Source organism: Caenorhabditis elegans, chromosome IV, assembly GCF_000002985.6.
Source record: "Caenorhabditis elegans chromosome IV".
In the NCBI taxonomy this organism is placed as follows: domain Eukaryota; kingdom Metazoa; phylum Nematoda; class Chromadorea; order Rhabditida; family Rhabditidae; genus Caenorhabditis; species Caenorhabditis elegans.
This window is the reverse complement of record NC_003282.8, coordinates 2,625,865-2,650,291: the sequence shown is the minus strand read 5'-3', so window position 1 is coordinate 2,650,291 and position 24,427 is coordinate 2,625,865. Positions and strand designations below refer to the sequence as shown.

The 24,427-nt window shown below is 34.3% G+C and overlaps 4 protein-coding genes and 2 non-coding genes across 11 annotated transcripts; 3 read left to right on the top strand and 3 right to left on the bottom strand.

Annotated features, from left to right (window-relative positions):
* Nucleotides 1-180: 180 nt before the first annotated feature.
* Nucleotides 181-7,315, bottom strand: ric-8 (the record flags this gene model as incomplete). Of its 4 annotated transcripts, none has more annotated exons than NM_001028390.5 (11): nt 181-911; nt 1,423-1,550; nt 1,602-1,746; nt 3,031-3,178; nt 4,521-4,931; nt 5,708-5,878; nt 6,352-6,529; nt 6,719-6,788; nt 6,847-6,931; nt 7,017-7,118; nt 7,168-7,313. In NM_001028390.5, the coding sequence occupies 11 exons, from the start codon at nt 7,303-7,305 to the stop codon at nt 787-789; spliced, it is 1,701 nt and encodes a 566-aa protein (NP_001023561.1). The 4 variants fall into 4 exon arrangements, with proteins under 4 accessions (NP_001023561.1, NP_001380145.1, NP_001294606.1 ...); NM_001392268.1 differs by having other exon boundaries at nt 188-911; nt 7,168-7,315; NM_001307677.4 differs by lacking the exons at nt 181-911; nt 1,423-1,550; nt 1,602-1,746; ... (1 more) ...; nt 4,521-4,931; nt 5,708-5,878 and having other exon boundaries at nt 6,325-6,529; nt 7,168-7,305.
* Nucleotides 7,316-8,178: 863 nt separating this feature from the next.
* nduv-3 (NADH dehydrogenase [ubiquinone] flavoprotein 3, mitochondrial) lies at nt 8,179-8,982 on the bottom strand. Its single transcript, NM_067837.5, has 2 exons — nt 8,881-8,982; nt 8,179-8,424 (listed from the first exon to the last, which is right to left on the bottom strand). The coding sequence occupies exons 1-2, from the start codon at nt 8,978-8,980 to the stop codon at nt 8,273-8,275; spliced, it is 252 nt and encodes an 83-aa protein (NP_500238.1). The 5' UTR covers nt 8,981-8,982; the 3' UTR covers nt 8,179-8,272.
* A 284-nt stretch (nt 8,983-9,266) lies between these two features.
* On the top strand, nt 9,267-14,063 carry mdf-2 (the record flags this gene model as incomplete). 3 transcript variants are annotated; one of them, NM_001028392.8, is made up of 6 exons in its annotated part: nt 9,268-9,351; nt 9,402-9,548; nt 9,613-9,730; nt 10,595-10,657; nt 12,606-12,747; nt 13,671-14,063. In NM_001028392.8, the coding sequence occupies 6 exons, from the start codon at nt 9,282-9,284 to the stop codon at nt 13,740-13,742; spliced, it is 612 nt and encodes a 203-aa protein (NP_001023563.1). The 3 variants fall into 3 exon arrangements, with proteins under 3 accessions (NP_001370850.1, NP_001023563.1, NP_001294613.1); NM_001383055.1 differs by having other exon boundaries at nt 9,267-9,351; nt 9,613-10,657; NM_001307684.3 differs by lacking the exon at nt 9,268-9,351 and having other exon boundaries at nt 9,521-9,548; nt 13,671-13,742.
* Nucleotides 10,412-10,483, top strand: Y69A2AR.t2. Its single transcript has one exon. It is a non-coding gene; the product is annotated as a tRNA-Glu (tRNA).
* Nucleotides 10,412-10,495, bottom strand: Y69A2AR.41. The gene has a single exon (NR_052989.1). It is a non-coding gene; the product is annotated as an Unclassified non-coding RNA Y69A2AR.41 (non-coding RNA).
* A 7,957-nt stretch (nt 14,064-22,020) lies between the features above and the next one.
* Nucleotides 22,021-24,230, top strand: ngn-1 (Helix-loop-helix protein ngn-1). Its single transcript, NM_067835.5, has 3 exons — nt 22,021-22,164; nt 23,375-23,613; nt 23,884-24,230. Exons 1-3 carry the CDS (start codon nt 22,078-22,080, stop codon nt 24,110-24,112), a joined length of 555 nt encoding a protein of 184 aa, NP_500236.1. The 5' UTR covers nt 22,021-22,077; the 3' UTR covers nt 24,113-24,230.
* Nucleotides 24,231-24,427: the final 197 nt, after the last annotated feature.

The window sequence follows — 24,427 nt, the reverse complement described above, 5'->3', positions numbered from 1 at the left end:
AAAAATTCGGGCATTTTCATTTTTTGATGTTTGCAGGAAAATATGTATAATTTCAGGAATTATTGATTTTTGGAAATTTCGGGAATTATTGATTTTTCGCAAATTTTGGAAATTTTCGATTTTTTGGGAATCGAACTTTTTCGCCATTTTCGCAGATATTTTTGTGAATTAATATTTCAAACTTTATAAATATCAAAATTTATTAAAATTCACAAGAAAAATAGATTGAGAACTTCTGTAAGTTGACTAAAAAAAGGGGTAAAGCTTTGGAAATTGGCATATTTTGCGTTGAGAGATCTGAAATAAAGGGGAATATACACATTGAAAATTGTGATTTTTAGACCATTTTTGGGGGTTTTGAGGGGGGAAAATACAATAAAAATGGGGATTTTGTCAGGAAAAACTTTTGAATAATTCAAAATTTGAGGGATTTTTGGGTAAAAAATGTTTTCAACGAAAAATGTGGAAAATTTGGAAATTGTTTTTGTGTATTTTTGAATGTAATTTCTCAAATTCAGATGGTAAAATTGATACAAAAATTCCACTTTTTTTTGTGTGGAAAATTCATAAGATTTTAGTGAATTTTTAGACAAAAAGGGGGAAATTTCAGGATTTTAGGCACTTTTTGAGAAATTTTTTGAAAATTTCTGTGAGGGAAAATTTGAACAATATTTTGTAGTGTGTTATAAGATAAAAATAGAAAAAAAAATTCGCTATTTTCAAATTTTTAAAGGTTTTTTAAAAAGAATTTTTTTCAAAATGTTAAAATGGAAAAATCAAAAATAATTATTCTTCATCAGAATCCGAATTCTCAGCCGGCGCTGGTTCTGGAGCATTCTTCAGGAGCTCCAACACATGGCTGACTTCGCGAATTTTTCCGTCATCTCCAATGGTTCCGGGCTTCACAATTCCTGCAAAAAAAAAAATGAATGGGGAAATTAGAGAATTTCGGGGAGAATTTTTGATAAATTACGATAAATTTCCAAATTTTTGGATATTTTTTCAAACTTTTTAAGCTAAAAAATCATAAAATTTTCGGTATTTTTCGGAATTTTTAAGGTAAAATTTTTTTTTCTCAATTTTTACTTGAAAAATGCTCCAAATTATGAATTTTTCCGCCAATTTTTGAGATTTTCTCAGAAAATAAGAATATTCATTTTTCGAGGTTATTTTCGAATTTTACCAATTTTCGAGTTTTTTTTCATATGTTTATTCGATATTTTTCCAATTTTACACCAAAAAATTAGAATTTTCTGCAAAATATCGTCACGATTTTGATGAATTTCATCAAATTTCGTGCAATTTTTTATATTTTTTTGGGGGGATTTCACCAATTGTTTTCCAGATTTTTCTGCTGCAAAAAACCTGAATTTTATGTCAAATTTCATCAAATTTTCGCGCAATTTTCTCCGAATTTCTCACCAGTTTCCATCATTTGATTCATAGCATCAACCAGCTTCATCGCTTCATACTCTTTTTGCTCTTCAGACATTCCGGCAAGTGCACTTCCGTGATCCGATGGATAAATTGCTCCGGTCACTGGATTTACACTGAAAATCTCTTTTTTTCCATGGATTTTATGCACAAAAAGTATAGCATACCTATCCTTAATCTGATTATAATCCTCAGTTTCACTATCCTCACTGTCCGACGCGTGTTTTGGTTGATTGATTTGTCCGAGAAGACCCAAATTTGCGAGGTGACCGGCCGAGTGGCCGAATCCAAGGTATTTGATCATTCGATTCACTGGAAAAAGGGAATTTTTTAAAGATAAACCCTCACAAATTTTCCAAAACTGACGTTTTTGAAGGCGGAGTACCGAAATCTGGGAAATATTTTGAATTGGCTCAAAATTTTCCCTTGATTGTTGTGGAATGGGGAGCCATTCCACAATGTCTCGTCCTACGATCTCTTCAGAGATCTCTCAGACGAGGTTTCTATGACAAAGAGCCGCAGAAGTCATTCTTTCTTCTGCGTCTCTCGCTCTCATACGCTCTCTCACAAGAGTCACACTCGCGCCCCACAGCGACATTAGCTGCGCGACGACTCAAGCGACGACAGGATACGCAGCCATTGGACGCCACCACTTCAGTCTTGATGCTGCGCTCGTGCCGAACGGTCGTGCGTGGCACTTCTCTCCCGACGCATCCCCCATTTTCCTTTGTAATTGCCCCTCACTATTATTCATGTACTTGCTCCGATATCCAAGGAGAACCCGACAATCTCTGATAACCAAAGAGAACCCGACAAACTCCAATAACCAAGGAGTTTCCAGGCCTTCCCCCTACTTTATCCTCTCTCCCTCTTGTATTGTAATTCTTATAATTACTATATAAATTAATATATTTATACATTTGTTCTGTCACTAGCTCTATATTCAAGTCTCCTCGGGAGCAAGACCACCGCATTCATCCGCACTGCCACAGCGCTCCTTCCAGACTATACATACTCTTTCTTCGGTCTCGAGTCACTCTTCGTTACGGCTTAAAGGCTCGGTCGCCGCCTCCGGGTGCCACAACATTGATTCCGAATATCTTTGTGAAAAAATTCAAAAAAAAAATTTCCCTGATTTTATATTTCAAGCTTGATTGAAATCACGAATTTTGTGGCGCCAGAGACGCCTTGTGTCGATTTACGAGATTTGTGTATATTTACGAAATATTTGCTTAGGTTGCACTCCTTGACGGAAAATCCATCCAAATTGAAGCTTTTTCCGACTGAAAACCGAACATTTTGCAAATTTTTTTATACCTTAATAGACCTTAAAAATAGCCGAAAATCAGGGAAACTCGTAGAAAAAAGGGGGAAGTCAGCATCTGATAAAGATTAAACATTTCGTAAATATACACAATTCTCGTAAATCGACACACAAGGCGTCTTTGGCGCCACAAAATTCGCAGGGATTTTTTTTCTGAATTTTTCACATAGATATTATTGGAATCAGGGGAATATTTGAAGTCATTCGAAATTTTTTCCAGATTTCTGTACTCTAACTTAAAAAAAAAACTTTGAATTAAGTTAATTTCGTACCTGATCTCTTGCAAATAATGAAAAGGAACTCGGCGGCGACATCTTTCGTTGACGACGGAAGCATCATAATTCTAGCGATTCGGCCACGTAGTGTATTGTTCTCCTCCGGCCGTTTTTGCACTTCTTCTGATACCAGTGGGGGAATTACCTGCAAAAATTCGAAAATTTTGAATTTTTTTTTGAAGCTTTCAAAAACGACATTTTCATATAATTTTTTAATAATTTTACTAGTGTATTTTGTGAAAAAAAAATTTTTTAATCAGAACATGAATAAATTTTTCTATATACCTTTTTAATTGACTCCAAATTTGCTCTCTGATTCCGAATATCTAAGTGAAAAAATTCAAAAAAATTTCCTTGATTTTATATTAGAGCCTAAAATCGCGCAGTTCATTTGTGCACCCATGAACTTTTTTCAAATTCGCGCCGAAATAAATTATCCTTGGAGCGCGTTTGTCTCAATTAATTTCAAAACGCGCTCCGGGGATAATTTTTTTCGGCGCGAATTTGAAAAAAGTTCATGGGTGCACAAATGAAATGCGCGATTTGAAGCCCAAATAGAAAATCAGGGAATTTTTTTTGAATTTTTTCACATCGAAATTCGGAATCAGGGAAAAATTTGGAGTCAATTAAAAATATTTCCCGGATTTCGGTACCCCATCTTTAATAATTTTACTGATGTATTTTGTGAAAAATGTTTTTTTAAATCAGATCATTTTTTTTTCATAGAGGCGGAAGATTTTTTTTTAAATTTTTTATAAAATGTCTTGAATTTTTTTCAAATTTTCAAAATTTCCCTATCAACACTGCAACTTTTTCCTCACGAGGGACGAGGAAAAGTGGTTTCTAGGCCATGGCCGAGGGGCCGACAAGTTTCAGCGGCCATTTATCTTGCTTTGTTTTCCGCCTGTTTTCTTTTGTTTTTCACAGCTTTTTCCCGTTTTTTCTTATTAAAACTGAAAATAAATATTTTTTGCAGATGCTAAAACAATTTCCAAGTGAAAAAATTTATGTATTCAGTGGGCAAGCAGCGGTGAAAGTGGGCATTGTAATATGATGGATTACGGGAATACAAAACCTAAACTTTTTCTGAAACATAATACATATGCTGCTTAAATGCTGAGACTACCTGATTTTCATAACGAGACCGCTGAAAAAGTTTTGAGGTTTCCAAAATTCAACTTTTTTGGTGAAAAAGTCGAGATTTTCGCACATCCGCTACTTGCCCACTGAATACATAATTTTTTTACTTGGAAATTGTTTTAGCATCTGCAAAAAATATTTATTTATCAGTTTTCTTAAGAAAAAAACGAAAAAAATCAGTGAAAAACGAAAGAAAACAGGCGGAAAACAAAGCAAGATAAATGGCCGCTGAAACTTGTCGGCCCCTCGGCCATGGCCTAGAAACCACTTTTCCTCGTCCCTCGTGAGGAAAAAGTTGCAGTGAAATTTTCAAAATTTCCCTATCAAGTGTTTTTTTTTTCACGAACCCGAATTCTACAATATCTGCGAACATATTTACTATCCGTACAAAGCCTAGCGAGAACTTGAAAATATGGTCCAACAAGATCTGTAAGTGTTGAAGCTTCTGCCGACAACATTGGATTCTGCTGCTGATTTGGAGCATCATTGAGCAGTAGAGCAACGACTTTTGTTAGTTGCTTATCCAAATGCATGAGAATTGCCTCGGTGAGCTGCATATTGCTAAGTTCCTCAACAAAGAATTTCTCCTCCTCGTTTTCTCCTCCGTTATTTTTTGAATTTTTTCCACAAAGTACTGAGAGGACCATTGGTAGTGGTGGAACTGATAAGCAATGAATTGCAGATTGAACGACGTCATCGGTGAGCACATCGGAGCAAATTGCGTCACGAAGGATTTGGCACGTTTTTGCCGCGTTTTTCTGAAAAAAAAAACTTTTTTTCGTCGTAATTTGTAGCAAAACTTTGACATTTTTTATGGAATTTTTGATACTTTTGGGGTTAAAAATTTGAAAAATAAATGAATTTTTTCAGAAATGTGCTTTAAAAAAATTTTAAAAAATTCTGACATTCCTAGATAATTTTACAAAATTTACCGCAATTTAGAAGAATTTTCACGAGAATTTAAAGCTGAAAAAAAACGAAAATTCAGAAAAAATGCGAAAAAAGCGAAAAAAAAAGAAATTTTTTTTTCGCAAATTTTTAATTTATTTTTTATTTTTTGGGCCAATTTCAGGAAGTTTCTCAGAATTTTTCTGCTCAATTCAAAAAAAATATGATATATAATTATATATTAAATTAATTTGTTTTTTTGGAAAATAAAAATAGAGTGATATTTCATGATTTAAAAAAAATGAAAATAAAACGAAAATCGATGATTTTTATCTTTTTTTTAATCTAAAAAAACCTCAAAAATCTCAAAAAATTGCATTTTTTATGACGATTTCTATAGAAAATCGTCATTTTTGGATTTTTGATATTTTTCAATGAAAATTCCTGAAAAACCGGAAAATTTCACCGATTAATCGTACGAAAATTGGAAGTTTTTATATGAATTTTTTTTTTTAATTTGGAATTTCAAGTTAAAAACTCGAATTTTTGTAGTTTAAAAAAAAAAAGTTTTAAAAAATTCAAAAAATCGCATTTTTAAGGTATAAATTTTGGTATTTCAGTTTTTTTTTTTTTTTTGAATTTTTACATGATCAATAGCCTTCACATCTCCGTGAAAATGGCAAAAAACGTTGAAAAACGTCTTCAACGCCTCGGTAGCTCGATTTATATCCTGAGTGCTGTTTTCTGATCGATTTGTGCAAATTTCGACGGCCAAAAGCAGAGAATCAATGGTTTTTGGGTCGTTGGCCCAGTTTTTCTGCAAAAAAAAAATTAGTTTTTCACAAAAAAACTAAAAATTTTCATGAATATTCGCAGATTTTCTCATAAAAATTGAAATAAAAAAATTTATTTTTTGTAAAAATTGATTAAAAACCTATAATTTTTATGTTTTCCAAAATTTTTTGTAAAAAAAAATCTGAAATAATAAAAAAAATTTCGAACCGCGACGCGACCGCAACGCGCGGTCCACAGTTTTTAAAAACTAAATTTGCCGATAAAAATCACACAAAAATCGGTTTTTTCAGGCAGAAAATTCAAATTTTTTCTGAGAAATCTGAATTTATTGAACCGCGACGCAACCGCAACGCGTGGCATCGCTCAAAACTCGAAAAATATGTGTATTTCCAGTAAAAAACGCTCGATTTTTCTGCCGATTTTACACGAGTTTTCTCCAAAATTCGGGTCATTTTTGTGTCAAAAAATTCAAATTTTTCGTGTCGTTTCGAGCACCTGAAATTCCCTGCCCAATGCAGTTGCAATAAAAGCGATCCGATGATAGAAATACCAAATTTCGGCGGCTTGAACCGGATTCAGAAGGCGAATCCAATCGATTGACGACGTTTTTCGGCGGTTTTCCTCGAATTCTCCGAGGAAAAATTGCAAATTTTCACCAGTTTTCGGGTTTGCACTGCAAAAATCGTGTTTTTTTTCTAATTTTTAGCTAATTTTCTTAGAAATTCAATTAAAAATCAGATTTTATAGATTTTTTTCTAATTTTTTTTTCGGAAAATAACCTTTTTTTCCACTTTTAAAGGATTTTTTACACTTTCCTATGCAAAAAATCACTTTAAAATCGATTTTTCAATTGAAAACTCACTAAAATCGATCTCTCATTCGTTGTGAGTGAAACAAAGTGTTGATTAGACATTTTTGCGCCTCCATTAGTGCTGAAATTATGATTTTTGGCGGGAAATTCGAGAATTTTTAGGCTCAAAATTGCCTTACTGTGGACAGTTTTCGAGTTATTTTCGTTTGACGAGAGTTCCGCGAAGGCGAGGATTTTATCGCAGAGCGGGTCGTTCAGGAGGCCCTGGAAATTGGGAAAATTGGGGTTTTTTAGTTTTTTAGCTGAAAAATCCGAATTTTCAGTTCAAAATTGCGTAGTATTTCCCTACCTCCAATCCATCTTTTTCCCTACTCAAAATCTTTATCGTCTCCAGCAGCACGTGGGTCAGCTCTCCGTTTTCTATAACCTCACAAATCCGGTCTCCGAGCTCCTGAAAACTGGAAATTTATTGCAAAAACTAATTAATTAAAATCTCTCACATTCTTTGCCGAGTTCGCCATATCGAATTTTGAGACAGCGGCGTTCGCGAAATTCCATTTCGAGAAGAATTCCTCGATTTTGGCAGGCTTCCCGCCGAAAATCGACGCAATCAGGTCGGAATGTAGTTCTTCAGACATGGAATTGCCTGAAAATCATGAAAAATTAATTATTTACGAGAAAAAATGCAATTTCAGGATCGAACAATTCAAAAAATCGCGAATTTTTGTGATGCTAAACAGCACGCGCATGCGGGATTTCGGAGCATCGTTAAAAATTGTTTTAAAAAAAGCGAAAAATTACTTTTTTTCCGAGGTTTTTAATGATTTTTTTTACGGTTTTTGTTGAAAAATAACAGAATTTTAACTGGTTTTCGGAAAAATTTCAGATTTTACTCTCTCCAATCGTATTTATGGCAGAATCAAAGAAACGAGGAGAAAAATAGTGAAAATTCGATTTTTTTTTTTTCACTAGCTTATTCTGAAAAAAAAACCCTTATTATTTGCATCGAAACACCATTTTTGGTCATTTTGAAGTGATTTTTCATTGAAGTAATTGCGAAAAATAATGAAAATCAACAATTTCGATCAAAATTTTGCAATTTTTTCGATTTTTCCCTCGAATCTCTCGAAAATAATGCGATTTTGATTGAAAAAATTAAAAATTCAATGAATATGACATCTGCTTCTCTGAACAAAAGCTAGCGACGCCCATCACCATGGAAACTCGCTGCTAGGTAATCCCTTGTGGCGGCAATCACCGTGGGAACGAGCAGGCATTAAAGAAAAATTGTGCTTCGGCTTATTATTGTGTTAAAATTTATTTTTTTAGGCGGAAAAACAGCAAAAATTCACAAAAAAAATTCGAAAAACCGCCATTTTTTGAGCAATGATAAACAACATGCACGTGCGGAACATCGGAGCATCGTTGTGTTTTTTTCGTTTTTCAACGACTTGTTACTAGATAATTAAGCATGGAAACAGCCATGAAATCAATAAAATTAAAAAATCTATGTAAAAACTCATATTTATACGAAAAATCTACACAAAAAAAATGATAAAATCCACCGAAAACTCTATTTTTCACACAGAAAATGTCGAAAAAAGATTAAGCTCGAACTTTCGGAAGAACGTCGGCCTTCTTGTAGGACGGCTGAACGACACGATCCTTGTTCATGGTGATTTCGGCGTGAGCGTACGAGTATTTGTCGAATTTCAGGTATTCGTCGCATTTGTACAGTGACCAATCGGGTTTTCCGCCTGAAAATTGAGAGATTTTGCGTGGAAATTGGATGGAAATTGGGAAAAACTTGTCTGAAATTCGATTTTTTTTCTAGAAAAATGCACATTTTTCCAGAAAATTAGACTTTTCATAGTTTTTTTTTCTGACAAAAATCGATATTCTGCTCATTTTTAATGTTTAATCAGAATATTTTCGGCTAAAATCGATTTTAACAAGAAAAATGGCGAAAAATCGACATTTTTTGCAGAAACTAGCTTTTTTCAATGAAATTGTAACTAAAAATTTAGCTATTCACAAGTTCTAATGCAAAAAATCAAATATTTCAGTGATTTTACGGGAAACATCGAATTTTCGTGCCATTTCCGCAAAAATTCAACTTTTTCAGCTATTTTTAAGGAATTTTTTGGCTTAAACTTTTTCAATACAATATTATGACGGATTATTATCTAGTTTAGAGTTTCAGAAAGCCATACCAGCGACCTGTCTGGCCTTCTCTGCGTGCTCGATTCCGGTGCTCGTTTTTGGAGCCGCCGACGCCATCCGACGAGCCGAAATAACCATCAAGCGGTTCATTTCTGAAAAAAAAAACTTATTTATCAATTATTTTACCAAAAAATCAATGAAAAAACTGAAAGAAACAATGAAAATCGATGATTTTCGAGATTTTTAATTAATTTCTTTTCCGAGTCGCGAGAAAAATCGATATGTGCCTTGGACGCTTGCTGGCGCGTTTCGTGATGTTTATTGGCGCGTTTCTCGTGCAATTGTTTCGGCGGGAGAATTCGAATCTTAAACTGTTTGCGGCGCGTTTTCGGTCATTTTTCTTCGATTTTTAATCAGTTTTTATCGTTATTTTGCAGGGAATTCATCAGAAATGACGGATGTAAAGACACAAAACGCGATTTCCCTCAAAGGATCTGCCCAACTCGTCAAAGAGTTCTTCCGTACGGTTTTCCCCTGCAAAAATTCGCGATTTTATCGTTTTTTATTTCAGATTTCGGCCTTAACAGCATTCTCTATCAACGTGCGCTTTATCCATCAGACAGTTTCAAGCGTGAGAAGAAGTACGGGCTCACACTGTGGGTGGCTCATGAGAAGAAGCTCCAAGCGTTCATGGATCCACTTTTGCAGCAAGTTGAATGTAATTTTTTTGCGGCGGCGGGGGAAATTCGAATTTCAGCGTTAAAATCATCTGAAGTTTGCAGATTGGCTCGCGAAAAGACAGCTGAAACGGTTGGTGATGGTGATTTCCGAGGTGAAGACGAAGGAAGTCGTGGAAAGATGGCAATTCGATATTCATACAGAGAATTTGGCCGAGGAAGGGTACGAAATCGTTTGAAAACTGGCTCAAAGCTGCAAAATCCGGCGTCAAGCTCAATTTTTTCCGCTAAAACTGGGGAATTTGGCTGAAAAAATCTTCAGAATGGTCATTTTTCCTGTTGAAATTGTTGAAATTGGCCAAGTTTTGCGATTAAAATCTCCTAATTATTGGCGCGTTTTTGAAGTTTTTTAACTGAATTGTCTCAATTTTTAGGTTACTCTCAGCTTTTCCGGAGCAATAAATTGATTTTTTCTTGAGAATTTCTTTAAAAATTGGAAATTTACCGATAGAAGTTACAAATTTTCGCACGTTTTGATTAATTTTCAGCATTTTTTTCGGATTTTTTTGTTTCAAAATTCTCACTGAAACCCACTAATTGCATCACAAACCCCCTCAAAAAGGTGTGATATGTATACATTTCTCATTGTCTCATAATCCCTTTCAACAACAAAAACCTCTTGACTCTCAAGTGCTCCGGCAACCGCCCTATGATGACGCAATAGACATTATACCAAGAGGAGAGTCTTCAGAAGCATAACAGGTGTGCTCAGCCGGAAGCAGAGAGGTCAAGGAGATGCTTAATTTGCAAAAAACTGAAAAAAAAAGCGAAAAAAAAATCGATAAATCGATAAATCCCTGGCCCCCACCGGCATGTCTATGCACTCGCGCCCTCAGTTTTTGGATCCTATGTGGTCTAGTGGTTAGGATTCGTGGTTTTCACCCACGCGGCCCGGTTTCGATTCCCGGCATGGGAAGTTTCTTTTTGTAAGGGCAATTTCAGGGTTTCAGGGCCAATTTTCAACTTTTCTAAGGTCAAATTTCGTAATTTTCATAAATTTTTAGACCTAAATTCCCAATTTTTGCAGAGAAAACGCGCACCGCGTCAAGGAGGAGAAGAAGATTCGGCAGGAGATTAGCGATGTGATTCGGTACGGCTTTCAAAAAGGACAAAAAGAAGAAAAGAACCCCCGAAAATTTGAGAAATTTGATTAGAAATAACCAAAATACAAATTTGTGGCGTCAGGTGGTGTGATGGTGCTCTTATTGGTTGGGAGAATACCATATCTAGGCGACAGACGTGTTTTATTTGACTAATTGGTGGAAGAAGGAAGGAAAGAGATGATCCTCAATTATATTTGTATTATGGGTTTTTAGACGGAAATTATACGCAAAAAAAATGGAGGAAAACGTAAAAGTTTTGAGAATTGACGCAAAAAGTTGGAAAAAAAAAAGTTTTCCAGTGAAATTCGACCAAAAATCGCCGGCAATTAGTGCAATCCAATGTGAAATTCGTCTTCTCCAACAATTTTCTACCCTTAGCACCCAGTTTTTAGGCTTCTAACCCAATTTTTATGAATTTTGGGTTACTGTAGCCCCAGAAGTGCGCAAACACCGGATTTTACGCAATTTTGAGCTAGAAATCTGAAAATTTTAGCCCCCAGAAGCAGAAAATGACGGTGAACCTGAATTTCAGGATGAAAAATTCAGAAAAAATTTCGAGAGTCAGAAAACTCAATTTTTTGAACTGATTCGGAAATTTTTTGGGAAAATCTACTATTTATTGCCATTTTTAGGCCTAAAACATAAATTTTAAGGCTCTAGCTAAATCTAGGAAATTTTTGGGTTATTGTAGCGTCAAAAATACGCAAACACCGACTACAGTAACCCAAAACACTAGATTTTACGCGATTTCGCGCTAAGATGGAGAAAAAGTTTGAATTTGAGCATAAGAAATGAGTTTTTCCCCGAAAATTGTCATTTTTATAAGGTTACTCTACTAGTTTTTATGGCGAAATCCAAATTCCCCACTTTATTTTAGGCCGAAAACTGTTTTTTCCAATCTCCTAGCTCTCTTTTTCAAGATTTTCGGGTTACTGTAGTCTCAAAAGTACGAAAACACCAACTACCGTAGCCCAGAAACACCGGATACTACGCGATTTTAAGCTAAAATAAATGTCTTGAGGTGAAAAGTGTTACAAATTCAGCGTTAAAAATGTAAATAATATAGGAAATTGCATCGGACAAAATTCAAATCTCTGAAAAAATCGATTTTTCCTGAAAAAAAATCACTGCAACTTTTTCCTCACGAGGGACGAGGAAAAGTGGTTTCTAGGCCATGGCCGAGGGGCCGACAAGTTTCAGCGGCCATTTATCTTGCTTTGTTTTGAGCCTGTTTTCTTTCGTTTTTCACAGCTTTTTCCCGTTTTTTTCTTAATAAAACTGATAAATAAATATTTTTTGCAGATGCTGAAACAATTTCCAAGTAAAGAAATCATGTATTCAGTGGGCAAGCAGCGGTGAAAGTGGTCAATGCAATATGATGGATAACGGGAATACAAAACCTAAACTTTTTCTGAAACATGATACATATGATGCTTAAGTGCTGAGACTACCTGATTTTCATAACGAGACCGCTGAAAAAGTTTTGAGGTTTCCAAAATTCAACTTTTTTGGTGAAAAAGTCGAGATTTTCACTAAAAAATTTGAATTTTGAAAACCTCAAAACTTTTTCAGTGGTATCGTTATGAAAATCAGGTAGTTTCAGCATCTAAGCAGCATGTGTATCATTTTTCAGAAAAAGTTTAGGTTTTGTATTCCAGTAATCCATCATATTACACAATGCCCACTTTCACCGCTGCTTGCCCACTGAATACATGATTTTTACTTGGAAATTGTTTTAGCATCTGCAAAAAATATTTATTTATCAGTTTTATTAAGAAAAAACGAAAAAAATCGATGAAAAACGAAAGAAAACAGGCGGAAAACAAAGCAAGATAAATGGCCGCTGAAACTTGTCGGCCCCTCGGCCATGGCCTAGAAACCACTTTTCCTCGTCCCTCGTGAGGAAAAAGTTGTAGTGAAAATCTAAATTTTCAGCCAAATCACCGCATCTGTGTCATTCTTGCCACTGCTCGAGGAGCCTGTCTCGTTCGATGTGCTCATTTACACTGGAAAAGATACTCAAGCACCCGAGGACTGGACTGAAAGCGGAGCCTGTTTGATTCAGAATTCGGAGACTGTAAGTACCGCGAAATTCAAAGATTTTGGGGTTACTGTAACCCCAAAAGTACGCAAACACCGACTACAGTAACCCAAAGTACCAGATTTAACGCGATTTTGAGATAAATCACTGAAAATTCGGAAAAAACGAATTTTTTGTTGAAAATTTCCAGAAAATTGGAATTTTCGCGTACTTTACACATTTTCCACAACAAATTTTATATAAAAATTCGAATTTCTAGAATATTCCAGCTTCTAGCTTAAATTTCAAGCTTTCGGGTTACTGTAGTCCCGAAAGTACGCAAACACCGACTACAGTAATCCAAAGCACCAGATTTTACGCCATTTTCAGCTAGAACTCGGTGATTTCGAATTTAATATTGAAATTTCATTGGAAAAACTGCGCGGAACTCTTAAAAATTCGAATTGTCACAATTTTTATTCGAATTCTCCGCTTTTTTCCCTCCCCTAGAGCTTTTTTTTTGGGAGATTTTGGCGTAATTTCGAATTTTCGGGTTACGGTAGCCCCGAAAGTACGCAAACACCGCCTACCGTCACCCAATACACCGGATTTTACGCCATTTTGAGCTAGAGCTCTGAAAATTGAGATGAAGAGGTGAAAAACGGCGGAGATTTCGAATTTAATATTGAATTTTCATTTTGAAAAATCAGAAATTTTTAAAAATTTGAATTTTCCGAAATTGATACTTTTTTCGTTTTTAAAATTAAATTCTCTGCCACAAAATGCACCTATGGACATCTTTATAGCGCAATTTTGAACATTTCGGGTTACTGTAGCCCCGAAAGTACGCAAACACCGGCTACCGTAACCACACCGAATTTTACGTAATTTTGAGCTAGAGCTCTGAAAATTTAGGGTTAGGGGTAGAAAATCACAGAAAATTCGAATTTGACCCCTCAAAAATTTGATTTTTTTTTCAGGTGCAACTTCGCTCATTCTCGACGTCAGTTCACTCGGTTAACACGAATGTACAGTACAAGGCGGATTTTTAAATTTCCCCCGAATAATTTTTGTCTGTTTTCTCTGCTACCTCTCTTTACTCTTACTCTCTCTCTCTCTGTCTGCCAAAAATTGGCTCAAACTAAAATGTCCAATTTTATTGTTAATTTTTCATTTTTTTCCCCCGAATTTTGTATTTTTTGTTATTTTTTTTTTCAAAGCGATTGTCATCATCTTCATCACCACAAATTCACATAATGATTTTTTTGGCGAAATATCCCCAAAAAATTTGGAATTTTCATCTGCGTTATTGTAAAATTTTCAGCTTTTCTTTTAAAAAACTTTTCAAGAATAAAATGAACAATTTTCGGAAAAAATTGGCATTAGAAAATATAAGAATTAAAAAAATTGAATCAAAAGTTAGCTGGGATTTTTGAAAAAAAAAAAATTAAATTTCCAAAAAAAAAATTTTTTCTCAAAATTTCCAAAAAAAAAATTTTTTTTTCCAAAAAATTTAAAAACTCCCCCTTCCATATTTAAACTGCCGTATAATATCCTTAAACATACATATACTAAATACACCTGTTTTGTTCTCCCTTATGTAATTTGACCCTCTTGGACCGTTTTGCAGGCCTTTTTTGGCGGCCGGTGGGACCGCCGGGAGGGGTATCTTTAGAAGTTGTCAGCAGGGGGTCCCGCCACGATAATTATCAACTTTAAGAAGAGAATTTGAAATTTAGGATAAGTTTTTTAGGGAAAAAAAAAATTTTTTTGTAACTTTTTTTCGCGATTTTTTTTTTTGAAAATTTTTAAAAACTGCCAAATTATATATATATTTTTTTTATTTTGAGTATGCTTTAAAGATGCAGAAAAATCAAAAAAAAATTGGTTGAAAAAAAGGAATTTGGAATTTTTTTTTTTGAGAAATCAAAATTTTTTGATATTTTTGCCAAAATTGTTTAAATTTCCTAATAACTCCAACAACTTAAAAGTTTCAAAATATCAACGCAAAAAAATTAAATGTTCTTCCTTACATCTTCCAAAATTTTCTTCCAAAAAAAGAAGTTTCTTTAAAATTTTGAAAAAAATTGTGATTTTTTGATTTTTTTTTTTTGAATTTTTTGATATTCCTCCTTCGAATATCTGTTAAAATTATTTATAATTATAATGTTCAACTGTTTTTTTTTAATTAAAAATTTGTTACAATTTTAGAAAAAAAACGTTGTTTTTAATTTTTAAACCCCAAAAATTTGTTCCCCAAAAAATCCATGCCAATTCTAATTATATAACATATGATTTTTCTAATTTCCATCTGAAAAGTCAGGTGTCTTTATACAATGTTCAGGTCATTGTGTATTACGTCACTGCTGCATACTAAAGAATAGGGGGGAGGGGGGGGTCTCTCGGATTGCCGCTAATTTGGGATTACTGTAACAGGACACCTCATCATTATTGTTTTCATTTTTGCTAAGGCTAATCTTGTTAATGCAGGTGGTGGTGGTGGAGCAGTGTGTTGGATAACAATAATTGACAGTATAAGCTCAATGAGTTTCGGGTGTAGGCACGTGGAGTAAGAAAGTCCCATTTCGTTTTGATCTTCGAAAAATTCGGGAAAAGAGACGCAGACATCTCATCTCGTTTCGCATGGTTAAGAGCGTGCTGACGTCACAATTTTTCTGGAAAAATATTCCCGCATTTTTCGTAGATCAAAGCGCAAAGAGACAGCCTGACACCACGTGTGTAGGCGAGTTTGGCGATGCACCATGCACAGCGCCTCAGATCGGGAGAGAAGAGCTAAAGAAGTGGTTTTGGCGCGGGAGCGCGTTTGCTGCAGACGTCGCACGAATTGGAATTAATATGTGGCAAAACAGTAAAATATCGCGTTTTTGCTGGATTTTAGGGATTTTAAAGCAATTTTCAACATGCGGGACCGCCCAGAGACTGTTCGCGATGCGATTTACTTCATTTTAATATAAATTTTTCCTCAAATAAGCTCGAAATGAGCTCTGAATTTCGGCGAATCTGAAAATTTTTTTTGACCAAAAACAAAATTTTGCAAATAAAAATTGATTTTAGAGCAATTTATTGCATAAACATTCAATTTTAGAATTTTTACTAATAGTTTGAATCTTTTTAAAGAGTTTTAGTCAATAATTTGACTGATAACACAGAAAAATGATTTTTCTTTACAACGAAATCGATAAAAAAGTAAAGCAACATTTATCAAGGGAAATCTTGCAAAATTGGTTAAAAAACTTTTATGAAATCAAAGATTTCACTAGAATAAAGCTACAAATCAATCAAAATCACTAAAAATACAAATAGTTCTGATCAAATTTCAATGTTCCAATCTACCAATGGATCTATGCCACGCCAAATTTCTTATGTAAGTGTTGCTCTCCAATTTTCCTCAAAAATGGCTCAAATACTCACATAAATGATCAAATTAACATTTTTTACAAGTTTCGTGTTATATTTTCTTTTCCTTAATAAGGAACCATCAGGTTCTTCCTACCCTCTACGGCTCTAGATACCTCAACTTCGACAACTCCTATCTACTCGGAGAGGTGAGATACCAAAAGGTGATCAACTGAGAACTTGTAGAGCAGATCAAAAACTATGATATTCAATTTAACTTACGTTTTTATCTTTAAAGATGGGGGAGTTAGACGTACATTTGTATTGCATACTTTTTGTTATTCTACTGGCTGCTCTAACTCCCTCATCTTAAGAGATAAACACATGATTTTAATTAATTAGCATAGTTTTTGATATGTTCTACAATTTCTTAGTTAATCACTTTTTGATATCTTGCCTCTCTGAGGAGATAGGAGTTGTCGAAGTTACAGTATCTATAGCTATGCGCATATGAAGAATCATATGGATTCTCATCATGCTATACTACTTATCATCTGCTTTTTGTGAGAAACAATGATTTAAAAATGTTTTTTCAAATGATCAAACAAGTTGTGATTTGATCTGAACATTTAGTGTTGGTTTAGTGAAGATCAGCTGCCAACTAAACAGTTTCCGTTGATGTGGGCATTTTTGAACATTTTCAAGACGTGAAACCGTGTTATTTCTATCAAGCTGACGTTTAAAAATTGGAATCAAACATATTAATGCTTGAAAAAATTTGTTTCGCGTAGAAAATTTGTCATAGAGTTAACTTGTTCTAGTCGGTTCGAAAATCAATGAAAAAGCAGCCAAATCTTGAACTTGTTCAATAAAATGTTTTTTAAAACTTTTTTAAAGCAATAATAATCCCAATATTTGATTATTTTTCCAAATTTCATTTTGAAAACTCGAATAATCGCGAAATTTCGTCTGAAACTCATTTAATACCGTAAAAGTGTGCAAGCGCGCTCCGTTGGACTTTCCAATTCTCGATTTTCTTAACTCTCCCGATTTGAGGCGCTGTCACGGGGAGGCAAACCTTACGTACATACACTAATTTCTACAGTAGTCGCATTTTTAGAATGGATTTATCTCGAAAACGGCTCAAATTTTTTGAAAGTGATGCATATGAAAAATGTTCTACAGAAAATTCTCTATTTAATGACACCAATGAATTTATTGTTGATACCCTCTCACCAGTGGTATGCTCATTGAGCAGTAGAGCGCACTTTCTCGGACGTACCGTTTGCCTCCCCGTGCTGTGCCATGTCTTTAAAGATGGGGTACCGAAATCCGGGAAATATTTTTAATTGACTCCAAATTTTTCCCTGATTCCGAATTTCGATGTGAAAAAATTCAAAAAAAAAATTGCCTGATTTTCTATTTGAGCTTCTTCAAATCGCGCATTTCATTTGTGCACCCATGAACTTTTTTCAAATTCGCGCCGAAATAAATTATCCTTGGAGCGCGTTTGCCTCATTTAATTTTCTCCATATATTTTTGCTTTTTTTTCAGTTTTTCAGCTATTTTCATTCTTTTTTTTTTTGAAAAATATATCCTTTTGTGTCAATTGAACATTTGATTAGCATAAAAATGAGTGAAAATAAAGCTGAAAAAACTGAAAAAATTGAAATTATATGGAAAATAAAATGAGACAAACGCGGCTAATTTATTTCGGCGCGAATTTGAAGAAAGGGTGCACAAATGAAAATCACGATTTTAAGCTCTAATATAAACTCAGGGAAATTTTTTTGAATTTTTTCACTTTGATATTCGGAATCAAAATAAACAGAAAATTTGGAGTCATTTAAAAATATTTCTCAGATTTCGGTACCCTACCTTTAAGAGCCTATATCTCGGTTCATTGTGGAGGTATCAGAAAGTGCTCAACTTGAAAATTATAGAAAAATAAATATTAAACATTTTGTTAGTTGAACAATTTTGATAAATTCAATGATAGCAGAGATATTACCTGTCAAAGTTAGAGAAACAACATTTTGTCGTTGCACCATGTATTTGACGGCTGATATCTCTGTTCATTTCAAACATATCAAAAAATTTTCAATTACAAAATCATGGATAAAAAATAATAGTACACATTTTTTAAATTAACATGTTATTGATAAATCCAAAAATAGCTAAGATATGGGCAGTGGAAGCTTGGAAAATGTAGATTTTCAATGCACCATGACTTTGAAAGCTTATATCTCGGTTCATTGTGGAGGTATCAGAAAGTGTTCAACTAGAAAATTATAGAAAAATAAGTATTAATCATTTTGTTAGTTAAAAATATTTTAAAAAAATTAAAGCTGACCAAGATATGGGCCGTGAAAGATTCAGAACAACATGGTGCATCGACGTGAGCTTTACCTCCTGGACAGTCTTTGGTTTTATCATAACTTTTTCAATTAAAAAAAGTATAAAACAATACAAAATAAATATGTTGTCATTTGAAAATTATTTATTTTTTTATACGCCAAGAAGGGTAAATTTGCCGGAAATTTTTAGAGGGATTTTTTGTAAGACGGAAACACCTGAACAGTGCCTTTTTGAGCTTTTTTCCAAAATAAACTTTTTTCGGTTTAAAGGTGTTTTCCCAGCAAATTCGGCAAGTCGGTAAATTGCCGGTTTAACAATTTTTAAAGCACTAACCTAAAACATTTTAATAAAGTTTCTAAATAAAAGCTAAACCCCAGTGAGATAGCCTGGTCGATGCCAATTTAAAAAAAATAATAAATTAGTGCGAATAATCCCAACATTTCAAATTGAAAACTCTTGAAAAAAATGACTGCCCTCTTTTCTACAACAATCCTAACCTGACAGCCTGTTGGAGAACAAAGAGGGTGAGGAAATGATGGATATGCTATGCTCATTGAGCAGTAATCTGTCACTAAAATTTATTACTGGTCAACATTTCAGGCAAAGGATTTACAGAAAGAGCTCTCTTGGGAAATCATTTGCAAATCCTCCATAATAAAATACTATATAGGATGGGTTGATTTACAGTGTGGAATTTATGGGAAAAATATGTATTGTGCATTGTAGGGCTTCCATGTAGGCGTTAGAAGCCTACCTGCCTGACCTAAAAAGCTTTATGTAAAAACATACGTTAACATTTTTTGAAAAATTAGAAATTTGTAAATTCACTTCAAAATGGAAAAAAGAGGCGAAAGGCGGGGGAAGGTTTCAGGCAGGCGCCAGGCGCTCATGCGCATTGTTCTATAATTAGTTTTAGTAGTTTAAAACTTTCTGATAAAACCAAATATAATCGAGAGAGATTTATGCGCTGTCAAATTTTGGGTTGATATGCACCATGCTTGAACAAAATTTTTTTTACAATTGTTAAAAATCCTAAAGCAATCATCACAATTTTGGGTAAAATTAGCATGTTCCCCCCAATCTAACCCTCTCCTCGCTTCATGATTTTGATGCGAACCCCAAGCTTTCTCTTGTTAAAACGTCAAATTTCACGAGCAATTAATTGAAATTCATAGCATGTGTCTTCTGCGTCTCTCACATTTTCACACACTCTCTCTCTCTCTCCCTCAGTTTCCACTGGGGTGATGATTAGCCTATTACGGTTTTGACGACTTTTCGAGAGAGAGAATCAGGAAACCTTCTTGTTAATCACAGGTGTCAATGTTTGTATATAAATATACAAGCTAATCTCATTAAACACCATAATCCTAATACACAGTAGGCAGGGAGGGGGGATTATTCCGTAACCTTTGGCTACTCTATTATTGGGTCAATAGGTATCAATTTGCACATTATATGTGGTATGACTATTTTTTCGAAATTTGGAAAAACTTATACAAAATTACAGAAAGAGAAATGGTACATAATTTGTTAGTTGACAAGTTTTTGATAAAACCAAACACAGCGGAGATAAGCGCTATCAAAGTTTAGGTAGTTTATCGATGCACCATGTCTTCAAGACCCTATATCTCGATTCATTAAGGTGATATCAGGAAGTGTTCAACTACAAAATTATAGAAAAAGAAGTGGTGCATATTTTGTTTGTTGACAAATTTTTGATAAATCCAAACACAGTGGAGATAGGCGCTAACAAAGTTTAGCAAAGGTGGATATCTTGGTTGTCTTTGTTTTATTTTTGAAAAATTGATAAATAAAACGAGTGGAAAATCAGTACACAAATAGTTTGCTGGTTGAAAAAGTCTTTGGTAAAACCGTAAAAACCAAAAATATCCGAGATTTAAGCAATAACAGACATGGTGCATCGACAAAAAAATTATGAGCTACAAGATTATAGAGCAGTGAAATTATAGTATATTCTGATATACACTTACACCTAATGGGTCCCTCAACACTGTATACCGTTTCCGTCAGTTGGGATCTCCACTAACACCTTACACTTTTTAGACCTCCAATTTTGATCAAAATTGGATGCCTATCGGCCTAAAAGTTGTCTCAATCAACGAATTTCCGCGAGATAAATTACCAAAATAAGGATTAAAAAGATGATAATTTCAGAAAAAAAATCCAAAATCCAAAATTTCAGATTTTAGCAAAATTTGGCTCGTTTTTTTTCCAAATTTTGACCGGCCATAAAAAAATTTTGGAAATTTTTTGTGAAGTCTCGTTATGAAATTCGGTGGTTTTGAACCAGTTTTAGTCTATTTAAGCAAAATACCCACAAACTCTACCCACCCCCCCCCCCCCCCTTAATTTCAAATATAAGCAAGATATAAGCTGTCAAAAGTTAAACAAGTTTTTCGATGCACCATGTTTTTGGACTCAATTATTTTGAAGATATTAAAGATGTCAAATGTTTAAAATATAGGAAACGTATTGATAAATATTGGATAACACCAAACACAACAGAAATATAAGCTCATGAGTGCATTTTTGTACTTGTCGGAATTTTGAAAATCCCAGAAATTCGTAATCGAAAATTAAATAAATTAATTCTTAACAATTATATTTGGTATATTGGGTCTGTATTCTGTCATTTACTACAAAAAACAACATTAACTGATATCTTCGAAATAAGCCACGATGTAAAACAAAAAATTGGGTTAAAAGGTTTTCCTCGTCGATGTAGGTGTCGTTGATCTCATTAAAAAAATTGCAAAACAATCATATAAAAAAAACCAATAAAATACCTATTATCTCTATTAAACTTCCTACATGCACCATGTGCACATTTGAATATATTTGAATTCAAAAATAGTTTAATTGAATTAGTTAGCTTATATCTCGATTTTCCCTGGTTATATCAACTAACAAAATACAAAGTATTATAAATGTTGCATTATTTTCAGCGATTAAAAAAATTAAAATTTTTTCTTAAGCCAAGATATACGCTGCCAAAGACATGGTACATCGAAAAATTTCGTTTCACTTAACTTTGATAGCTTGTATCAGGGGTGTGCGGCAAATTTGCCGAATTTGCTGAATTTGCCGTTTGCCGAGCTCGGCAAATTTGCCGAATTTGCTGAATTTGCCGTTTGTTAAGAATTCAGTAGTTTTGGTGCTCCAGAAAACATAAAAAATATCAAATTTTTCCGAGTTTGTTAAGCACGGCAAATTTGCCGAATTTGCCGAGCTCGGCAAATTTTGAGATTTGCCGCACACCCCTGGCTTGTATCTCGGTTATCTTTTTCGCTATCAAAAAGCTGCCAACTAACAAAATATTTGTTATTAAACGCTCTCCCCTATACAAGCTACCTGTCTTTCTGTATTTCCGTATAAGTGTCGTTATCTCCACTCCCACCCCACCAGTTTCTCACCTTTCAGAATGTACAGTCTTCCGGTTTGCACCTCTATTCCTCTTTTTCGGCGAGCTCTCCTACTCTGAAAAATCGCACCCCACCATATCTCCAGACTGGTGTTCCGGTTTGTTTCCCTTCTCTCTCTCTCTTTCTACCCCGCCCATCTCCTTACACCCCGCCCCCTTTATGTCCCATCTGTCATTAGTCAGTCATTTTCCACAGTGGTGCCCCCACCCACGTGTTTTTGTTTTGCACAATGTACCATCATTCACCATTCTACCCGCATCATTTGCAAACTGGCGAGCAAGATTTAGATATGGAACGAGAAAATGATATGGATCAGGTTAGTTTTGGTTTTGGAAAAATGTTTAGAGAAATTTAAAACCAAATAATTTTTTTTTCGATTATTTTTTGAAAATTTCCGCAATTTTCTGAAGGTGCCAGATTTTTAAAGGTGGTGTTGTCGAGTTTTTTCATTGCTTCATTAGCCTTACAATTGTCTGAAAACGCCGAATTTCCTAATGAATCTTGAAAACTTCAAGTTTTAAACTATCGTAACTCCGTGGAGGTGGATGCTACAAAACATTTGTAAACTAACGTAATGTTGCAAATTTAATTTGTTTCATTTTATTAGTTAACAATTTTTGATAGGATGTATGGTTCCCGAGATATAAGCCTTCAAAATACTCATGGTATTGTACAGCTGTAACTTTCCTCGTGTAAATTTAAAACTAAAAAGTGGTAGAAAACTTCAAAATCTTCAATTTGTCAGTTGACAGTTTTTTAATAAATTTCCCGGTTAATGAGATATAAGCCTTTAAAGTTGTAGAATGATTTTTAGAAAACACCAAAATTAAAAATTGAATACATAGCTGTATCTAAACGGCGGTAATAGTTATGCAAAACTTGTCAACTGTCAAAATACTAATCAAACAATTTTCTACAAGTTGTTAGTTAACAACTTTTTAATAACTATTATGGCTAATAAGATATGCCCGTTTAAAGTTGTCTCAGCACACCCGAAAACTTTGAGTAGCTATATTTCGGCGGAAACAAAAACTGCTGAAAAATTGCTAACTAAAACATATTAAACAAAACATTTTTCTACATTTTGCTAATTAACAATCTTTAAATAGCTCTTGCAGAAATTTCAGTAAACTGTTTTTTTTCAGAAAAAAATGTTTAAAAAAAATTCATTCTCTATAACTTTGTTACTGTTCAAGCCATTTAAAGGAGGAGTACCAAAATCTAAGACTTTTTCTTAGACTCAAAATTACCCAAAACTACCGAATTTTGTAATGAGACGTTTTGAAAATTTCTCAAAGTTCTGGAAAAAATGGCACGTTTTCAGCTAAAATCAAAATTTTGGCACCTTTTTTGCCAGAATTTCGAACTGGCATAACTTTTTTTTGAGAAATTTTCAAAACGCTTCATTACAAAATTCGGTCGTTTTAGCTAATTTTGAGTCTAAACAAGGTCTCAGAAAGGTCCCTTTAATTCTGTTTTTGAGCTCAAAATCAATTCTCATTTTCTCTTTACAAATTTAATTTCAGAACTCCAAGAATTCTACACAAAAGCCTGTAAAACGAGAAAAACGGAGATATAGATGCCGAAAGCGGAGCCCAGCGACAATCGAACGAGCAAAAACCGTCAGAAGAGATAAGGCTAATGCTCGAGAACGTCGGAGAATGAATAGTTTGAATGATGCGTTGGAGCATCTACGTGGCATACTTCCAGCTCTTCCAGATGAGCCAAAAATGACGAAAATCGAGACTTTGAGGAAAGCCCAAGAGTTAGTTTTATTAAAAATTCGAATATTTTAACTATATTTCCAAGCTCATCAGGATCAGAAAAATTATTTTCCGTAGCGTGGATTCGTACCCGGCACTATTTTCCCCAAAAGCGAACCTCTACCCGACTGAGCCACTTTCTCAACTTTTTATTTGAGAGTTCAAAAAACGGCTCGAATTTAATAATTTTGTCTAAATTTTCTGGGTTCAGAAAGTTAAGATTTTTTCTTTAAAAAAACATTCTAAAAATCTAAAAATCCCAAAAATTCCAGATACATCGCCAGTCTAAGCTTCCAACTATCCGGCGGCTCCCCAGACTCCTCTCAGTGCTGCGAGACGGGTTCCTGTGGCCTGTGCTCCGCGAGCCAATCTCTTCAGTCCACACCATTCCAATCACCATGCTTCCCACAACCACTACAGTACCCCTCATCCTACAGTAATCCACCGTCGCAAATGTACTACCATCATCATCATCAGAGCCCAAGCTTCCCACATCATTGACACAATTTTTTGTTCAAAGTTTTTTTTTTCAGAAATTTCACATTTTTGGGTATCGTCTAGTCAAATTTGCTCTCACTTGGCATATTTCAATTTTTTTTTGTAAAGAATAAAATTTTTTTTTTTTTCGTTTTGAAACATTTTTAAGCCACTTAATTTGGTGACCTAGAAATTCAAATGTTCGGATTTCTAAGCCACCTTTCTTCAACAGCTGAAAAAACTAATATTGCTGAGCAAGAATGCTTTTTCAATCTTCGAAAATATAGATTTTGAAGCGAGTTATAGGCATTTGAAGTTGGTGACCTAGAAATCCAAATT

Excerpts from the sequence above, each read along its gene's own strand:
- nduv-3 (NM_067837.5), bottom strand. The coding sequence starts at position 8,980 with ATGAACCGCTTGATGGTTATTTCGGCTCGTCGGATGGCGTCGGCGGCT. Across the intron at positions 8,425-8,880 it reads GAAGGCCAGACAGGTCGCTG|GCGGAAAACCCGATTGGTCA; the intron begins GTATGGCTTTCT and ends CTCAATTTTCAG.
- ngn-1 (NM_067835.5), top strand. The coding sequence starts at position 22,078 with ATGTACCATCATTCACCATTCTACCCGCATCATTTGCAAACTGGCGAG. Across the intron at positions 22,165-23,374 it reads GAGAAAATGATATGGATCAG|AACTCCAAGAATTCTACACA; the intron begins GTTAGTTTTGGT and ends ATTTAATTTCAG. Across the intron at positions 23,614-23,883 it reads ACTTTGAGGAAAGCCCAAGA|ATACATCGCCAGTCTAAGCT; the intron begins GTTAGTTTTATT and ends CAAAAATTCCAG.